Source organism: Moschus berezovskii, chromosome 17, assembly GCF_049115385.1.
Source record: "Moschus berezovskii isolate FMDL1 chromosome 17, NW_MosBer_1.0, whole genome shotgun sequence".
Classification (NCBI taxonomy): domain Eukaryota; kingdom Metazoa; phylum Chordata; class Mammalia; order Artiodactyla; family Moschidae; genus Moschus; species Moschus berezovskii.
In genome coordinates this window covers 50698801-50717123 of record NC_142476.1, presented here as the reverse complement: position 1 = coordinate 50717123, position 18323 = coordinate 50698801, and the positions used below count along the sequence as shown (strand labels likewise).

Below are 18323 nucleotides of genomic sequence, written 5' to 3'. Positions count from 1 at the left end.
AAAATGTGTGCAAATGTCAGACTACCACGTAGCACAACTGAGACTAACACGTTATTGTACGACAACTGTATTTCAATAAAAAAGAAAAAATGACAAGCTCTTTATCCCTTTAGTGGTAACAAAAGAAAGGAACCAGTGTTGTTTCATAATGAGCCAAGATGGGACACTAGGATAAAACCTGAATCAGTCACTCATTTCAAGCTGAGATGGGCAGGCAGGAATGATGCTGAAAACGCCCAGGTCAGGGAGGTCTTCCCTGGTGGTCCAGTGGCTAACACTCTGCACTCCCAAAGCAGGGGGCCCAGGTTCGATCTCTGCTCAGGGAACTAGATCCTGCCTGCCACAACTAAAGATCCCTCATACCACAAAGACCTCAGCACAGCCAGAAAATAATCTTTAAAAAAAAAATGCCCAGGGAAGGGGGAATATACTTCATCTCAACACTGAAGAGCTTTTTCTCTACCCTCCTAAAGGTGAAGTGGATATCATGGATCCTACAGATGCTATGCCCCAAGTATATAAAGCAGAGGGCCAGGATTTGCAGTTGAAGAGAAATATTAAAAACTACTCTGTCTATGGAGAAAAACCTTCATACAACCAGATGAAAAAAGACCAGTCATGCAATTAACAAAGAAAAGCTGGAAAGGATTACCAAGAACCCCCTGGGTTGCCAGGTCCAGAGTAGGAGAAGCTGATCAGATACCCTGTGTTTAGTCATCCCCTTCTATCTGGGCTGCTGCTGCTGCTAAGTCGCTTCAGTCGGGTCCAACTCTGTGCGACCCCATAGACGGCAGCCCACCAGGCTCCCCCGTCCCTGGGATTCTCCAGGCAAGAACACTGGAGTGGGTTGCCATTTCCTTCTCCATCTATCTGGGCTAACAGGGCATAATTACCTGCACATAACACTGATGGAAGTGGGTGAAGTTTAGATAAGCAAAGCAATAAAGCATATTTTTTTTTTGGAAAGCATTACTTGAAAAGAAAACAAAATGTTCAGTTTCTAAATAATGAAGCTCCTCTTAAGACGTCTAAGCCAGTAAAATCAAATACAGCCCATGCCAACCATAACTGAACACCAGCCAAAGAGCACTTGAATAACAAGTAAGAATGAAACACAAAAATCCCAGTGAGGGTGGCTATGCTGTATCATTAATCCAGAGAGAAATAAAACAGTGACACTAAATGACTTGCCCAAACCAATGAACTGCAAAGGGAGTGGCCCAAGAGGGATTAAAATCACACTCTGGAAAAGTAGTGACACTGTTTTTCAAAATGCTGCAAATGAAAATCATTTGCCTTCATTACTTCACAGCCACGCCTCATCTCTCCCTGAAGTTAAGATCTGAGTGTTGCTGCTGCTGCTGCTGCTGCTAAGTCACTGCAGTCGTGTCCGACTCTGTGTGACCCCATAGACAGCAGCCCATCAGGCTCCCCCGTCCCTGGGATTCTCCAGGCAAGAACACTGGAGTGGGTTGCCATTTCCTTCTCCAATGTGTGAAAGTGAAAAGTGAAAGTGAAGTCGCTCAGTCATGTCTGACTCGTAGCGACCCCATGGACTGCAGCCTACCAGGCTCCTCCATCCATGGGATTTTCTAGGCAACAGTACTGGAGTGGCTTTCTCCAAAATTAATGCCCCAAACTGAACAGGCATCACACACTGTAACCAGCAGTCCCAGTCCACTGCTGGGGTCAGGGGAACGTAAGCGCTACCAGAGGACCGTGTTAATATGAATATGCACCTGAGGCTTGGCCCTGAGAGTCAGCTTCTGCTGGTCTCAGATGGGGTCTGGGTGCATTCCTTTTCAGTAAGTTTCCCAGTCAGATACAGAACTAACTGAGGCTATGCTCCAAACTACAGAAATTAAGCATCCTGTTCTTTGAAGCCAATTAAGAAGGAAATTACAGTCAGTTCAATGGTCTTTCGGAGAAGGCAATGGCAAGCCACTCCAGTACTCTTGCCTAGAAAATCCCATGGATGGAGGAGCCTGGTAGGCTGCAGTCCGTGGGGTCGCTATGGGTCGGACACGACTGAGCGACTTCATTTTCACACATTGGAGAAGGAAATGGCAACCCACTCCAGTGTTCTTGCCTGGAGAATCCCAGGGACGGGGGAGCCTGGTGGGCTTCCGTCTATGGGGTCACACAGAGTCAGACACGACTGAAGTGACTTAGCAGCAGCAGCAGCAGCAATGGTCTTTATGGAGCACTTTCAGATGGCTAATTGGAGTAAAATGGGCAAAATAGCATCTAAACAGTTACTCTTTAGATTCAGTGGAGCTCCAGGGTGAATATCAATAGCAGGCCCAGAATCTATTGCATTTGAAACACAGAATCCAAATGTCACTTCTTCCAAATACTTCTTCCGTGCCATCACTACCTCCCTTCTGCCATCGAAATCCGTGCTAAATTCAGGTCCCTTACTCTTTGTTTTTAAGGTACCTACTGTCATCCTACAATACAGATTAAAATTGAATCAAACATGAAATTAGAATCATATACTTACCTTCCTATATCCCTCAATGAAATGCAAGCTCCATAAAGGTAGAAGATTTTTCTTTCATCATAGGAGCCCTCATGTCTAGCAGACGGTAGGGACTCAACACATATTTGTTACATAGATGAAAATGTAAGTGAATACCCATGCCCTTCCAGACTTAACTGCACTGATTTCCAAGCTATCACAGTTCTACTTACAACAGACAGTTATTTAAAAATAAACCACTCACCTGTCCAAATTCCTTTCCACTTGCAATTTCAGCCTACAGGGTTCGGTCAAGAGGCTTCCTCCTGTCTGTCGCACGAAATAGGAGGGGAAGATCAGGTCTCCGCTGTTGTCTTCTGAGACCCTGGAATACTCTCGTGGGTGTCTCTCTGCAGCAAAGATGTCCATGTCTTGGAGATCAACAACAATGCAATCCAGCAGGCACACGTGGTCTTCTACATGGAACCAAGGAAAGGGAGACAATAAAGAAGATGGGACTCAGAAGGGGCTGGTCCAGAAAAACACTAAATAGCCACAAAATGTTCATTCCGTCTTTGGAAAATGTTTAGATCAGAAGTCTCCACTCTGGCACCAAGAGCTCCCTCCTCAACGCACCCTGCACACGGGCACAGACCAGGCCACATCCTCCCAGCGTTTCACTGCTGTCCCGAGACACTAACAGAGGCTAAAGGGCTTATGACTAAAAGGACTTAACGTGCATCCCTCCCAAGGAGATCCCACAGGGGTCTTGTGTAGAGATGATGTTACCCAAAGGTTTATAAAATTTTCCACATCAAAGTGCTTTTTCCAAACAAATATCACACATAACCATTTCCACTAGAGCCATCTAATCCAAACCACCACCATTCTTGCCTAGATCACCATAAACTCCCCTCCAACATACCCATTCCATTCCAGCCTGCCATCACAAAACCATTCTGCTCACAAAATACCTCAGTAACCCTTAAAAAAATGACTGAGACCAAAACATTCCCTTCCTTTATATGATTTGATGACTGAGTTTAATCCACAGTTCTTTCTGTGAAACTCTCCTAAATCCCTTGAAAGCCCTACATAAAAAGCCCACTGCCTACTTTTCCAACCTCATCTCAACCCATTCACCACCTTGCCCATGAAGCCGCCGGCTCACTGGTCTTTGATCTCCCCCACGTGCCAGGCTCTTCACTGTCTGAAGTCTTGCCCACAGCTTCACCCTCCTCTCTCTTTCTCTGTTCTTTCCCTCTTGCCATTCTGTCTTTCCCATGACATTTATCTTCAGCTCAGTTCAGCCACTCAGTCGTGTCCAACTCTTTGTGACCCCATGAACCGCAACACGCCAGGCCTCCCTGTCCATCACTAACTCCCGTTCACTAACTCCCGGAGTCCACCCAAACCCATGTCCACTGAGTCCATGATGCCATCCAACCATCTCATCCTGTCATCCCCTTCTCCTCCTGCCCTCAATCTTTCCCAGCATCAGGGTGGGATCTCCTTTTCAAATGAGTCAGCTCTTTGCATCAGGTGGCCAAAGTATGGAGTTTCAGCTTCAACATCAGTCCTTCCAATGAACACCCAGGACTGATCTCCTTTAGGATGGACTGGTTGGATCTCCTTGCAGTCCAAGGGTCTCTCAAGAGTCTTCTCCAGCGCCACAGTTCAAAAGCATCAATTCTTCGGCACTCAGCTTTCTTTACAGTCCAACTCTCACATCCATACATGAAAAACCATACCCTTGACTAGACAGACCTTTGTTGACAAAGTAATGGCTCTGCTTTTAATTTATCTTAATCTGTCCTTATTTAGATGCTTATTGAATGGCTTTCTCATATTATTCAAAAGGTGGCAGGAACTATGTCTAATAGCTTGTTACTATATAGGAGAATAAAACATTGAACACCTAGATTAGGCAGGCACTAATTAAATTAGCTCTTGCCTCGTTACTGTATGGATAAATAAGTGAAAGAGACAAAAGCAGAGCTGAACTCATAGAAGGGGATAGGGGACAGGAATAAAGGGCTTCATAATTCCCAAGGGCTGTCATGGAATCCTAAGGATATAGAAGCAGTATGAAAATCACTGCCTTAACCCCATCTTAATCACAAACAGAATTCCAGAAACAAACAGCAATTTGGGAGGCGAAATATGGTCAGGAAAGAGATCTTTCTATAAAACACCCCGGTAAGAACCTACAGTATAGCTAAGGGAACTCTACTCGGTGCTCTGTGGTGACCTAAATGGGAGGGAAATCCAAAAGAGAGGGGAGATATGTATATGTACCGCTGATTCACTCTGATGTACAGTGGAAACTAATACAACACTGCAAAGCAACTATACTTCAACAGAAATTAATTTTTTAAAAAAATTCCAAATCACTTCCTAATAGTCTTCCAAATATATGTACTGTTGTTGTTCAGTCGCTAAGTCATGTCTGATTCTTTCACAATCCCATAGACTGTAGCCTGCTAGGCTCCTCTGTCCATGGGATTTCCCAGGCAAGATTATTGGAGTTGGTTGCCATTTCCTTCTCCAGGGGATCTTCCTGACCCAGGGATCTAACCCACGTCTCTTGCATTGCAGGTGAATTCTTTACTGCTGGCCCATGTACCTTTGGCCTCAATTCCTAATCATCACTATTATCAGGACAACAATAACAGAAGACGATTCATGTACTCACTGGCCCTGTGCATGCACCCAGCTTGCGCCACCCCCCACCCCATACTGTGAGTGTCCATTATGTATGTAGATTGGTTGGTGATATCATGCAGGTTAAGACTTCAGGCTCCGGAGACAGACTGCCTAGATTCATAGTCGAACCCTACCGTTTACCATGTACATTGACACGACTATGGGCAAGTTACTCAATCTCTCTGGGTCTCTTGGTTACTGGTTCAAAAATTTTGGGTCTCTTCATCTATAACATGGGGATAAAAATAAAACCCTATAGGAGTATCATGAGGATAAACTACAAACATTCATGAAAAAATGTGCCACGATGTCTGGCATGTAGTAAATGTTCAATACCCAGTCTTCTGATGAGGATTACAATAATCTCCTTGAATCATCAACATAACCATAAACCCCTTTGCTGTCCCCTCTGGGACGACAAGGTACCACAAGGGATTAACCATTCTTTATATCCATCCAACATATCCCTCAGTTTAGCATCCCACATCTCTCAAAGTTCAACCACAATGGACTGACTTCACCAATGGATTCTGGTGGTAAATCATATTCTGCTTCCCAAACTCCTTGGAGCAACACCTCACTTATTCAATCCTCACTATCTAGAAAAACCAAAAGGTCAAACTCAAGACTCTTATCTGGAATGGTTAACTGTCAAATTCAAGAGAAGCACACCAATAACTGGGTGGTTCATGTCTTTCAAAAATTGCTACTTACGGTATTTCTGCTGTTACCTATTTTTCAGGATTTTTATTTCTCCAGAATTAACCAGTGACTTGAAGGGACAGTGTCTAAAAGGTCACTCGCATGGACGTGTCTAAGGATGCAGGAATTACTCTAGCTATACTACCACCATCTGGTGGCAACTATCTTGACAAGCCCTTAGAGACTACCTAAATCTCTTTATTTATACTGCATTTTACTATTTGGTTTGTTCTTAAACGCTCCTTTTTTTTAATTTATTTATTTGGCTGTGTCGAGTCTTAGCTGCATGCAGGATCTTTACTGGATCACATAGAATCTTTCGTTGCATCATGCGAGAGCTTCTTGCTGCTCCGGGTCTGTCTCGTTGCAGTGCACAGGCTCCAAAGCCTACGGGCTGAGTACTTGCATGTGGGCTTAGCTGATTCTAGGCATGTGGGATCTTAGTTCCCTGACCAGGGATCAAACCCACATCCCCTGCACTGCAAGGAAGATTCTTAACCTCTGGCCCATCAGGGAAGTCCCTATATTTTACTAACTTAATCCTACATCTACTTCTGCTTCATTGATTATGCTAAAGCCTTTGACTGAGTAGTTCACAACAAACTGGAAAATTCTTAAAGAGATGGGAATACCAGACCCCCTTACCGGCTTCCTGAGAAACCTGTATGTAGGTCAAGAAGCAACAGTTAGAACCAGACATGGAACAACAGATTGGTTCAAAATTGGGAAAGGAGTACGTCAAGGCTATATATTGACACCCTGCTTATAACTTGTACATACGCAGAGTACATCATGCGAAATGCCAGACTGGATGAAGCACAAGCTGGAATCAAGACTGCCGGGAGAAATATCAATAACCTCAGATATGCAGATGACACCACCCTTATGGCAGAAAGTGAAGAAGAACTAAAGAGCCTCGTGATGAAAGTAAAAGAGGAGAGTGAAAAAGCAGGCTTAAAACTCAACATTCAAAAAACAAAGATCTTGGCATCCGGTCCCACCACTTCATGGCAAATAGATGGGGAAACATTGGAAATGACAGATTTTATTTTCTTGGACTCCAAAATCACTGTAGATGGTGACTGCAACCATGAAATTAAAAGATGCTTGCTCCTGAGAAGAAAAGCTATGACCAACCTAGGCAGCATACTGAAAAGCAGAGACATTACTTTGCCTACAGAGGTCCACATAGTCAAAGCTATGGTTTTTCCAGTAGTCATGTACGGATGTGAGAGCTAGCCAATAAAAAAGGCTGAGCACCAAAGAACTGATGCCTTTGAACTGTGGTGCTGGAGAAGACTCTTGAGAGTCCTTTGCGTGCAAGGAGATCAAACCAGTCAACCCAAAAGGAAATCAACCCTGAATACTCATTGCAAAGACTGATGCTGAAGTTGAAGCTCCAATACTTTGGCCACCTGATGTGAAGAGCCGACTCACTGGAAAAGACCCTGATGCTGGGAAAAATTGAAGGCAGGAGAAGGAGATAAAGAGGATAAGATGGTTGGAGGGCATCGTGGACTCAATGGACATGAGTTTGAGCAAGCTCCGGGAGTTGGTGATGGACAGGGAAGCCTGGCATCCTGCACACCACAGGGTTGCACAGAGTCAGACATGACTGAGCGACCGAACAACAACAACAATCCTACTTTAGAAGTCACCTAATCCTAATCTACATCCTAAGGCTCTAAGGCATTCTAAATTAGTATCAGAATCAGATGATTACTAAAGACATGCTATCACTTTGTTAGCATCTACTTGAACGAGATGCAGTGCCCCTTAGGATCCAGCAACGGTCTCATGTATTTCCCCTCCTTCCTCATGAAGTTCCTCTCTCCTCCTTTACCTGGACTGCTGGAAGCTCGGCCGACAGAGGGTGTGGCTGGCTGCCCTTGCTGCTTGGTCAAGGTGCTCGGCACAGACTCGCTCTTCAAGCTGCCTGGACTCATTCCGGCAGGAGGCATCATGATCAGCCCCTCGGAGTGGGTCCCCTTCAGGTCCTCCATGCTTGTCATTTTCCTCACACTGTGCTTGGGAGTACCAGTTGGAGAAGATGAAGGCACAGACTCCTGGGAAGAAAGAAAAGAAAACTAGCAGCAGGAATGGGGGTGGTAACTCTATCTACTATCCTAGATGTCCCTTCCCAGTCCTGGACTCTTCAAAGACTCTATGCCACATGGTATTTCCCAAGTCCCCCAGATCCCATAAACAAAAGGGCCACAGGGTCATGATTCTTTCTTCTACATGTAATTCTCTGCAGAGACATTACATATAATTCAGTACCTACTGAAAACTCTGGCAATTTTGCAGGAACATATTTTATCTTTTAGGCTTCCCTGGTGGCTCAGTGGTAAAGAATCTGCCTGCCAATGCAGGAGTCACAGGCTCGATCCCTGAGTTGGGAAGACCCTGAAGAAGGAACTGGCAACCCACTCCAGTCTTCTTGCCTGGAAAATCCCATGGACAGAGGAGCCTGGCAGGCTACAGACCATGGGGTCGCAAAGAGTCAGCAACGACTTGGCAACTGAACATAGAACATGTTATCTTTTGGCTGAAGAGTAAATGTCAAGATACTAATTACTGGTGGTTTAATCTAGGTCAATACAACAAAGGCAAATCTCTCAGCCATACAATATAAGGTTGACTTGCTGGAGGGGAGGGACTCTTTTTTTCCTAAGAAAATGCATCTAACAGCAATATGGAATGAAGCCCTCTAATGTGTTTGTACATTCTAGAAGTCTCCCCTCCTAGGTTTATATTTCTCATCTAAGTAACTGCAAATGGAAAACACAGGCAAGCCATTCCTATTATATTTCTGTTCAAGGGCATAAAAATTAAGGGCAAATACAGAATAAAATTAATTCTATAACTCTACTGAAAATATCACATGCTTTTCTTACCTAGTACCTTCAGTTAATTGCAAACAGGGCAAATCTTTTTCACCAGAATGGTTCAATAACTGACATTTAAACTTTGCATCGTTCCTTCCCTCAAGACTCAGAGCTACATATCCGTATAGTTTCTGCAGCATCAGTTTGTTCTCATCTATTCCTTCTCACCAGCAAGCTGGAAGGAGAGGAAGAATGGTTCTCCCAAGGACTGCTTTATATGTATATTCCTCTCAGCATTCGAAAGGGAGATGATAGTACTATTCACCTTCACAGTTATCTTGAGTAGAATTACATGTAACGGTGAAAGAAACCAGTTATTTTTTTGCAATTCCTTTTTGCAGGGCAAATGACTAGCTAAATGCTATCATTTAAGTATTTCAACATTAAAAACCTTCCCTCTTGCTTAGTTTATTTAAACGCCTGAGAGTATTTGTTGCTCTTTCATTTGATTCATCTCTCCATCCTCTATGAGTTGGTTTAAATAAATTGGTGGCTTGAGGGGATTAACTCAAAGCTTTTGAAATACTTAGAAATTAAGTTTAAGCACAAATTATGGTTGAAAAAAATGAAAGACAAAGCATATGCAAAAAATTCAAACCTGCCCTCATTAAGACATGGACTTATGTAAAACAATTCCAAACACACGGGAGTCATAGAACTCAAAGGCAAATGACCCCTTTGCAGGCTTTGATTCCAGGACTATTTCCTGTTCTTTAACCACTGGAATGCATACTAGACAAACCTCACATGGGCAGATGCATTAAAGAGCAAATGTAAATGCAAAGTGATTTTTTTGGAGAAGAAAAGTAATTTACTCACTTCACATAGGCCTAAATCATGGAGCTTGACTGTACATGTGGAGAGGTAAGTTTCACAGATGAATTAATTGGATTAAATACTTTAACAAGAAACACACTCCAAGCAAACCTTATGGAATTTCACAGAACAACCCACTGGCATGTAACAAGATAAAGCCTTTTAGGATTGAAGGAAATAAAATACAGTCATCAAGAAAGTATTACCTAGGGAAGGAAAGGAGAAAGAAAGAAAGGAAGGAAGGAGGGAGGCAGGGAAGAAGGAATTACTTTTAATGATCCTTAAGGATTCCTCTACACAGGTGCGAAGTGATTCGTCAAAGTGTTGGGGGGCGGGGCGGGTGGGGCGGGTGGTGATAAGCAGGCTTTCCCAAGTAATGAAATATTTTAAAGGATTGGTTTTCAAGATTTTCTTTTTTAAGCAAATGAATGGGAGTTGAGAGGTGAATCCCATAAGGGTTTTCCGAATAACCAGGAGGCAAAAAAAGCATATTATACCTTGAAGAAAAAGCGATCCTTGTATGTGCTGCCACTTAAAATCAAATCCTCGAAAACAAAATACAGGAAAATTTTTTCATTAAAATGCTACAAACTATGCACTTGTTATTTGATGTACTTAACAAAACAGAAACCCTTTTGCAAAACTTACTTGAGATACTTTGGCAATTCTTCTTTAGAAGCTAACTTCAGAGTCAGCTCATAAGCCCGTATACATATATATCTGATACAGAAAAATAAGCCCTTTATCTTTTCAGGAGGGAGAGAGGAAAAAAATGGTATCATTGAACTTGATCACCCATTCTGGCTCTAACGGATCTCTTCCTAAAACTTGGGCCTCAAAACAACGATTTTCCACAAACAAATATATTACAAAGAACTAACTAAAGTCTCAGAAGACAGCTTTCGAGGAAGAATTCAGCTCTCCTTGGGGCAGTAAGGAAGGGCAGTAGAGGTGGATAAGAGAGGCAAATGCCCTGAGGTGACCGTGGAGACAGCAGTCATGTGCCAACACCAGCTCTAATACATTTGTTCAATATCCAGTCGCATTAATTATAAGCATTGCACAGTTTAAAAAAAGTAAGAAATTTTAGATGCAGTTATCAATCTTTCTTTCTATAGATGGATTTTTCTTAATTTTCTTTAAGGCTTGAGCCAGTAAACAGCAAAATGCCTACAACTCAAATACGAAAAGAGATTTTTCTCATTAACACCAAGGTTACTAGTTCTCTACTAGGCCTACTATGAAAGGTCAATGGTGACTTTGTTTTTTTACTGTCTTAAAAAATATACGTAAGTGGAGACCTATTCCTCACTCTGTAAAATGAAAGTGAAAGTCACTGAGTCGTGTTCAACTCTTTGTGACCCCATGGACTATACAGTCCATGGAATTCCCCACACCAGAATACTGGAGTGGGGAGCCATTCCCTTCTCCAGGGGATCTTCCCAACCCAGGGATCAAACCCAGGTCTCCAGCATTGCAGGTGGATACTTTACCAGCTAAGCCACCAGAAAAGCCCCATCTTGAAAGAAGGCCTATTATTTCAACAGGAGGGGCTTCCAACAGCAAGGTGAACCAGCAAGTCCTCAACCATCAGCTGTCTGAATGTGGGGCGTGCGGACGAGTAAACCTGGTGATGCACTTCCAACTGCACTGCTTATCACTGCTATTGTGTGCTGGTTTCACCCTGTGCTCCGATCGCTAAATCTGGTTTGTCTCAGCAGCTGCAGTGAGATAAGATATGAACAACCTGCCCTCTAACCCATCATCCAAACACCCCTACTCTGGGCCCTGAGCCCAAGGTCATGGCACTTGAACATGGTTCCCAGGTTCTCACTGTCTCATCTCCACTCTCCTCACTCCAGCCATTCCCACTCAATGAATCAAGTATTTTCAGTTCAGGGTGTTTGGGTTAGTAGTAGTGAGTAACTGGATGAGTGAGAAGTAAAATAATGAAGAAAACTACAGAGACAGCCGTTTGAAAAGAGTAACACTTATTTGAGTCTACACATAAACAACAAATGCAGTCTTCCTGTTACTTTTAACTTGACTTGAGGTCCTTGACAAAGGCCTGGCAAGACTAGTTCCCTAATCACTCTCATCCATTTTCTTTTCTTCCTACACCTAAAGAGGCGAACAGCAGCTGCTCAAATCTGTATCTTTTCTGTGAAAAATTCTGGAGTTCTTCCATTGAAGTTATTTTAATGAACTCACTGCCACATCCTTTAGAAAATTTCAAAGAACCAGAGTTATCTGGGAAAGGGATAGTACGACAGGAACAACCTTTGTCAGTTTGTCCTCCCCTACCCTACATAAACCAAATCCTAATGCTGGGAGGCGCTTCCCAGGTGGCTCAGTGGTAAAGAATCCACCTGCCAATGCAAGAGATGTAGGTTCAATCCTTGGGTCAGGACGATCTCCTGGAGAAGGAAACAGCAACCCACACCAGTACTCTTGCCTAGGAAAGCTCAAGGACAGAGAAGCCTGGCAGGCTACTGTCCAGGGGGTCACAAAGAGTCAGACATGACTTAGTGAGTTAACTACCGCCACCAATGCTGGGAGGTAAAATAATACCACAGTTAAGAGCATGGAGTACTAAAGGCAGATATACCAAAGTCTAAGTTATGACAAACCTAGACAGCATATTAAAAAGCAGAGACATTACTTTGCCTACAGAGGTCCGTATAGTCAAAGCTATGGTTTCTCCAATAGTCACGTATAGATGTAAGAGTCGGACCATGAACAAGGCTGAATGCCGAAGAATTGATGGCTTCAAATTGTGGTGCTGGAGAAGACTTTTAAGAGTCCCTTGGACTGCAAGGAGATCAAACCAGTCAATCCTAAAGGAAATCAACCCTGAATATTCATTGGAAGGACAGATGCTGAAGCTCCAATACTTTGGCCACCTGATGTGAAGAGCCAAATCATTGAAAAAGGCCCTGATGCTGGGAAAGATTGAGGACGGGAAAAGAAGGGGGCAACAGAGGCTGAGATATTTGGATAACATCACTGACTCAATGGACATGAGCCTGAGCAAACTCCAGGACATAGTGAAGGATGGGGAAGCCTGACATGCTGCAGTCCATGGGGTCACAAAGAGTTGGACACGACTTAGTGAATGAACACCATCAAACTCTTCACTTGACATTTAATCTGAAAGAGATTACTTAAAATTAAGCCTCAATTTCTTTACAGAGAAAAATGGTGTAAATAATACCTCTCAGCTTGCTAATAAAGACAAGAGGACAAGATGAACGAATACAAAAAGAGTTCAGCATAGGCTGCTGTATACTAGGCATTCAACAAACACTGACTATGTCCATTGCTATTATTGTCAGCTGCCATGGAAACCAGCAGAGTTTCATTACAGCACACACCTAGAACCCAAGAGCATCTCCTCTTAATTCCAGCAATGTTACTCAGTCTCCTCAACTGCAAAAAATGGTGGGACCACTTCCAAGGTCCTATCACTGCTAAGTCTGTGATTCACAAACGTTTCCCAGTTACATCATTTATTCTCAATGAATTCTAGCTTTTCTAAATGTAAAATGAAAAAAGCAGTCTTCATCCCAATTACCTCCAAACATGTTATAAGAAATAAGTGCTAATGCAGTTTTAAACTGTAAAGAGATACACTCCATAAGATTTTATTAAGATATTTTCAAATGGCTTCAGATAAGCCTTGAGCCAAAGTCTCCTGAAAAAAAAAGCTACACAGTGTAAAAAGTTGATAACTATGAATTCAGCCTGGGAGGAAAACATTATAAAGATGGTTCTGTTGATTTGTTTGCTAAAATAAGTTACTACATACAGTTAGTAAAAGTTATAATTTATACTACCTCTATTAAAGGTTAACTAAAATGCTAATAAAATATCAAAAAAATATATTCTTCAAGCCACGTATACTACAAAAGTACAGTGCTTAGGAATAATCTTATAGTAGCATCTGAATTTTTTGACTGATATTCCAACGCCAGGTAAACTGAGAAAGGAATGGGTGCTGACTGCTCACCTTATCTTGTAAGGTAAAGGTCCCAGGAAAACCAGCAAAGAGAAATCTGTTCTTGACTTTCAACTTTCCCAAATTTGCTACAATCAGATTATTTGATCTGGAACTTTCTGGGATAAGAAGAACAGGAGCACCAGCCTCAATATCCAGTAGAACCCGTGAACAGCGCTGTGCTTGATCTCTCACCTGAAAGAAGAAGGAAAATTGAATGAGACATTCAATTCATTCCCTCATTTTACAATCAAATAACCTCAAGTTTCCGAAAGCTCCATGAATTTATTAATCTAAAACAACTAAAATCACACAGAGTATATTCTATGAATACCAAGGAGTTAAATTAGAAAACAGTAACAAGAAGATAATGGAAAACACCCAAGTATCTGGAAATTAAACTACACACTTCTAAATAACCCATGGGTCACAGAAGAAATCACAAGGCAAGTTAAAAAAAAAAAAAATCTTCACTTTACTGATTAAAAACCAGCACATCAAAATTCATGGAATGAATTTTAAAGCGCTTAAAAAGGTACTTAAAGACTTCGATGACCCTGAATGGATATAAGTCCAAAAGGGTAGGGATATATGTATATGTATAGCTGATTCATTGTGCTGTATAGTAGAAACTAACAACATAGTAAAGCAACTGCTGCTGCTGCTAAGTCACTTCAGTCGTGTCCGACTCTGTGCGACCCCATAGACGGAAGCCCACCAGGCTCCCCCATCCCTGGGATTCTCCAGGCAAGAACACTGGAGTGGGTTGCCATTTCCTTCTCCAATGTGTGAAAGTGAAAAGTGAAAGTGAAGTCGCTCAGTCGTGTCCAACCCTTAGCGACCCCACGGACTGCAGCCCACCAGGCTCCTCCATCCATGGGATTTTCTAGGCAAGAGTACTGGAGTGGCTTGCCATTGCCTTCTCCGAGTAAAGCAACTACACTTCAATAAAAATTAACTAAAGAAAAAAAAGAAGGAAAAAAGGGGAGGGGGAAGGTACTTGAAGAAAAACGTTTAGCATTAAATGCTTATTTTATATAAAAGATCTAAAATCAATAAAGCTTTTTGATTTTCTAGCTTAAGAAGCTAGAAAAGCAAAATAAACCTAAGTAAGGAGAAGGAAGAAAATAATAAAGAGCAGAAACCAGTTATTCAGAAAACAGATAAGAGAGAAAAATCAATCAAACATTTATAGAACACTCTACCCAACTACCACTTTACATTCTTTACAAGTGCACATATGCTTACTAAAAGTATGCACAGGCCTGACACAGCCCTCAATAAGTTGGTTATTTAAAGAGATTAATGAACGTGATAAAACCTCGACCTATATGAATGAAGGAAAAAGGAAGAAAACAAAAATCACCACTACTGGAAGAGTCAGGGACATTGCTACAGAACTTAAAAATATTAAGAGACATGGAAACCTATGAACAAGTTCAGGCCAACAAGCTGACAATTCAGATGAAGTAGACAGATTCCTTAAAAACAAACACAAACTATCTACAAATAACATCATATTAGTTACCATCTGCAGAAGACAATGCTTTTCCTCTAAGATAAGGAATAAAGCATGGATACTCACTTTCACCATTTCTATTGAACACTGTAGCTGAACTCCTAATCCAAACAAAGGGTATATAGGTTGGGAAGGAAAAAAGAAAACTTTCTTATTCACAGACAACATAATCATCTATGTAGAAAACCCTTAATTCTTAAGAATCTCAAGAATTACTCAGTAATTAAGTAAGTAAGTATTCTACTTACTTAGAATAAGTAATTGAGGGCTTCCCTGATAGCTCAGTTGGTAAAGAATCCGCCTGCAATACAGGAGACCCCAGTTCGATTTCTGGGTTGGGAAGATATGCTAGAGAAGGGATAGGCTACCCACTCCAATATTCTTGGGCTTCCCTGTGGATCAGTCGATAAAGAATGCACCTGCAATGCAGGAGACCTGGGTTCAATCCCTGGATTGGGAAGATCCCCTGGAGAAGGGAACAGCTACCCACTTCAGTATTCTGGCCTGGAGAATTCCATGGAGTGTATAGTATGGGGTCGCAGAGTCGGACATGACAAGCGACTTTCACTTCACTTCAGAATAAGTAAGTTTAGCAAGATTACAGGATACGAGATCAACATCTATGTAAACAAAGTCAATTATATCTCTTAAACTTTCACTAAACAAGTGGACATTGAATTTTTTTCATTGATACAATTTAGAATAGCATCAAAATGCTGAAATACCTAGTGCTAAGTTTAACAAAAAATGTGTAAGAACAGTATACCTGAAACTACAAAACACTGCTGAGAGAAACTAAAGACCTACTTCAATGGAAAACATACCATACTCAAGGATCCAAAGACTCAATATTGTTAAGATGTCAGTTCTCCAGATATATGGATTCAAGACAATCCCAATCAAAATCCTAGCTGACTTTATTGTAGAAACAGACAAGCTGATTCTAAAATTTATAGAGGAAAAACAAAGGACCTAGAAGAGCCAATACATCTTTGAAAAAGAAGTTGGAAGACTTAGAATATCTGATTTCAAGACATACCATAAAGCAACAGCTATCAAGGCAAGGGAAAGGAGGGACTTCCTTGTGGTCCAGTGGCTAAGACACTGCACTCTCAATGCAGGGGGCATGGGTTTGATCTCTGGTCAGGGAACTAGATCCCACATTCCACAACTGAAGAGTTCACGTGCTGCAACAAAGACAGAAGAACCCACATGCTACAACTAAGACCTGGGGCAGCTAAATAAATTTAAAAAAATAATAAGTTTAAAAAGAAAATAAAAGACACAGGGGGCAGGTATTCCCTGATGGTCAAGTAGTTAAGAATCCACCTGCCAATGCAGAGGACACAGGTTCAATCCCTGGTCCAAGAAGATCCTACATACCGGAGGGCAACTAAGCTGGTAAGACACAACTACTAAAGCCCCCACACCTAGAGCCCCTGCTCCACAAGAGAAGCCCCCACTTGCTGCAGCTAGAGAAAGCCTGCACACAGCACAACAACAAAGACTTGACACAGCCAAGAAATAAATAAATAGTATTTTTTTAGAAAAGACAAGGGGGTGTACAATTAAATATAAATCAAAGAAATAGAATAGAGAATAAAGAAATACACATACATATATGATCAGTGGATTCTCAACATAAGTGTCAAGGTAATTCAGCGGGAAAAAAACAGTCTGGATAGGTATTTGGGAAAAAAATCCTCAAGTCTCACTTCACAAAATATGCAAAAATTAACTCAGAATGGAAGAGATCTAAAATTATAACATTTCTAAAAAAGTAAAATAGGAGAGATTTATTGCCACCTGATGGTAGGCAGATTTCTTTGACAAAACAATAGCACTAACCATAAAATAAAAAAATTGAACTTCACCAAAATGAAAGACTTCTGCTTTTCAAAAAATAGTATTAGAAAATGGGGGAGGGGGTATCCATAGACTAGAAAAAAATACTCGCAATAAATATATCAAAGGTCTTAGAATATATAAAGGAAGAAATAATGATGCCAATTCTACACAAACTGTTCTGAAAATAAAAGAGGGAACACTTCCCAATTCATCCGACAAGGACAGCATGGCCCAGTTACCAAAACTAAAATAGGCATTTTTCTTTTCAAGAAAAGAAAACTACAAACTAGTAATGCTCAGGAGCTTAGATACAAAAATCCCTAAGATATCAGAGCAAATTAAGAAAAGTGTAAAGGCATCCAGACAATAAGGAATGAATGTGGCTGCTTTCTGCTATAATAGCAAGCTGGCCAGTGGCTACCAGGAAGCAGGGATTAGGGCTGGGAGACCATTAGCAAAGGAACACAAGCAAACTTCATACCCTTTTTATAAAGTGCAAACGAGCTGAGCAAAAGTTATGGTATATGAAGTTTTCTTTTAACCTTAAAGGGACTAGTAGACCCGAAAGTCAGGAGAGTGGTTTCTTGAGGCATCAACAGAATGAGATAGGGAAGGACTATATGCAACACCTCTTCAGTTCAGTTCAGTTCAGTCACTCAGTCGTGTCCGACTCTCCGCGACCCCATGAATCACAGCACGCCAGGCCTCCCTGTCCATCACCAACTCCCGGAGTTCACTCAAACTCATGTCCACAGAGTCAGTGATGCCATCCAGCCATCTCATTCTCGGTCGTTCCCTTCTCCTCCCGCCCCCAACCTTTCCTAGCATCAGAGTCTCTTCCAGTGAGTCAACTCGTCGCATGAGGTGGCCAAAGTATTGCAGTTTCAGCTTAGCATCAGTCCTTCCAATGAGCACCCAGGATTGATCTCCTTTAGAATGGACTGGTTGGATCCCCTTGCAGTCCAAGGGACTCTCAAGAGTCTTCTCCAACACCACAGTTCAAAAGCATCAATTCTTCGGCTATCAGCTTTCTTCACAGTCCAACTCTCACATCCATACATGACCACGGGAAAAACCATAGCCTTGACTAGACGGACCTTGGTTGGCAAAGTAACGTCTCTGCTTTTTAATATGCTATCAAGGTTGGTCATAACTTTCCTTCCAAGGAGTAAGCGTCTTTTAATTTCATGGCTGCAATCAGCATCTGCAGTGATTTTGGAGCCCAAAAAAATAAAGTCTGGCACTGTTTCCACTGTTTTTCCATCTATTTCCCATGAAGTGATGGGACCAGATGGCATGATCTTAGTAATGTTTTAATTTTTATTTTGGTGGTGGTTTCATGGATGTTCCTTCTGTTACCACACTTTGAAGTTTATATACATGTTA

General features: G+C 41.8%; 1 protein-coding gene across 8 annotated transcripts in view; it reads right to left on the bottom strand.

Moving 5' to 3' along the window:
• VPS13D (vacuolar protein sorting 13 homolog D) overlaps positions 1–18323 on the bottom strand; it is a 273340-nt gene that overhangs the window by 199106 nt on the left and 55911 nt on the right. For all 8 annotated transcript variants that reach the window (XR_016039627.1, XM_088845450.1, XM_088845451.1 and 5 more), the window contains 3 exons: positions 13583–13765; positions 7713–7935; positions 2727–2937 (listed from right to left, as the gene is read on the bottom strand). Coding sequence is in view for 7 of the 8 variants with exons in the window: in XM_088845450.1 (XP_088701576.1) it covers positions 2727–2937; positions 7713–7935; positions 13583–13765 (617 nt within the window). In the remaining variant the exon portion in view is untranslated. The remainder of the gene's footprint in view (positions 1–2726; positions 2938–7712; positions 7936–13582; positions 13766–18323) is intronic.